This window comes from Alligator sinensis, unplaced genomic scaffold, assembly GCF_000455745.1.
Source record: "Alligator sinensis unplaced genomic scaffold, ASM45574v1 scaffold344_1, whole genome shotgun sequence".
Lineage (NCBI taxonomy): Eukaryota > Metazoa > Chordata > Crocodylia > Alligatoridae > Alligator > Alligator sinensis.
The window spans coordinates 578,189-579,890 of record NW_005842427.1 but is presented as its reverse complement, the minus strand read 5'-3'; the positions used below and the strand labels follow the sequence as shown (position 1 = coordinate 579,890).

Below are 1,702 nucleotides of genomic sequence, written 5' to 3'. Positions count from 1 at the left end.
AGGAGAGATGGCAGCTCCAAGAAGCATAAGGGAGAGATGGGCAGGGTGGGGGGGCAGATCTGCCCCCAGTCCACGACCTCCCCAAGTCTCAAAGCATATGCCAAATGCAGGGATTGTCCATCTCTCCAGGGAAGCACATGGGACAAGGTCCCAGGGAAAGCCTGTAAATCAGGAACAGGACCAGGTAGAGCTCTGTTCATGTGACCAGGGCTGAATGGCTTCCACCAGAAGAGCCAGGCAGGCCATGCATTAGTCCAGGGGGAAACCCTGGGCCTCCCCAAGTAAGTCTCTGCCCCAGTGACTGGGAGAACACTTGCTGCTGGCAGGGGATGAAAGCCAAGCCTGCCAGGAAGCTGCTGGCAGTGCTCAGGCTGGACTGAGCTGGCCCTAGCCAGACTGCCTTGCATTTGCAGGGGAATGGAGAGCTGTGACCTTCCCCCGACAAGAAAAATGTCAGAGCTGCCTGGCTCGGAGCCCAGCAGAGAATGGCAACATGGGATAAGGCCCAGCCGTGGGCAGAGCCCATCACCCCCACCCTTTCCTTTCCCACACTCACATGTGCTGCGGGGCATTGCTATAGGAGCCGTGCTCCAGCTTCTGCCACTTGCCCAGGTGGGCGGCTGATCTGTGCAGCAGGTCGCAGTACTTGGGAGGCAACAGCTGTGTGGTGAGCATGACGAAGGCGTTGATCCACACCATGATGAGGTGCTCGCAGGACCACCGCATGTCGTAGTACTGGGTGCTCTGCAAGGAAACCATGTGGGAGGAGAGGGAGTTAATACCTCTGGGTACATCCCAGCGGGGAGCCAGGAGGGGCTGCATGTCAAGGGTGCATGCCCAACAGACCAATTCTGGACTCCCCAGGCGCACACTGCCAGGCCAGCGAGTCTGGAGGGTTCCCACCTAGGGAGAGACTTCACAGTCCTTCCTCCGAGGCCTGAGGAGAAAGGGCAAAGGGTGATGCAGCCTGTGAGGTGAGTGGTGCATCTCCTTGCCCAGCGACGGACACCAGAAAGGAGCTGAGCCATGGAGCTGTCCCAGGAGCACGTGCGCCCCAGGACCGCACTATGGATGCCAGAGCCCTTTTCATTTCAGAACAGCCAATGAATGACCAGATGCCCTGGATGCTAACTTCCTGTCACACCACAATGGACAACAGAGACTGGGGCAGCTGCGGACGCCCCAGCTTTCTTCGTTACTGGGCACAGAGCTTGGTGCACAGGAGAGAAAGATCCAACGTTCAGCCCACGTGCCAACATTCGGGACAGGTTAGGAGGCAGGTCCCAACCTGCCAGGTGGGCCTGCTCTAAAATGGGTCAACCCCAGATCCAAATGCGCACGGCCCCAGACTTTGGTATAGATTGGATCTGGGGATGGCAGCTGGCACCTGCTTCTAGCACGCACATGGTTATCTATCTGTCTGGGGATAGAGGGTGGGGGTTAGTACATGGGGTGGTGGGACCACGGGTGCATCACGTGTATGGCAATACCTATCCGGCAGCCAGGAGCGGTACTAGAGCACTCCAGATGCAGCCACACTCCGCCATCCAGGCTGCCAAAGGGGAGACAGAGAAAAGGGGAATTAACCAGCAGTCTGGCGCGTCAATGTTTCAGACAAAATTCAGGAGGCAGCAGTGGCAGGGGAGAAGGGCAGATGCCAGTTGACAGCTACCTTCACAAAGCACAGCGGCAGGGAAGCCCC

General features: G+C 58.2%; 1 protein-coding gene across 3 annotated transcripts in view; it reads right to left on the bottom strand.

Moving 5' to 3' along the window:
- TMEM39A (transmembrane protein 39A) overlaps positions 1-1,702 on the bottom strand; it is a 10,891-nt gene that overhangs the window by 1,872 nt on the left and 7,317 nt on the right. For 2 of the 3 annotated variants that reach the window (XM_025211742.1, XM_025211743.1), the window contains exons 6-7: positions 1,673-1,702; positions 557-744 (exon numbers count right to left, since the gene is read on the bottom strand). The exon at positions 1,673-1,702 is cut by the window's right edge and continues 373 nt beyond it. In XM_025211742.1, the coding sequence (XP_025067527.1) occupies positions 557-744; positions 1,673-1,702 (218 nt within the window). The remainder of the gene's footprint in view (positions 1-556; positions 745-1,672) is intronic. The other variant, XM_014522971.2, reaches the window with a different exon arrangement.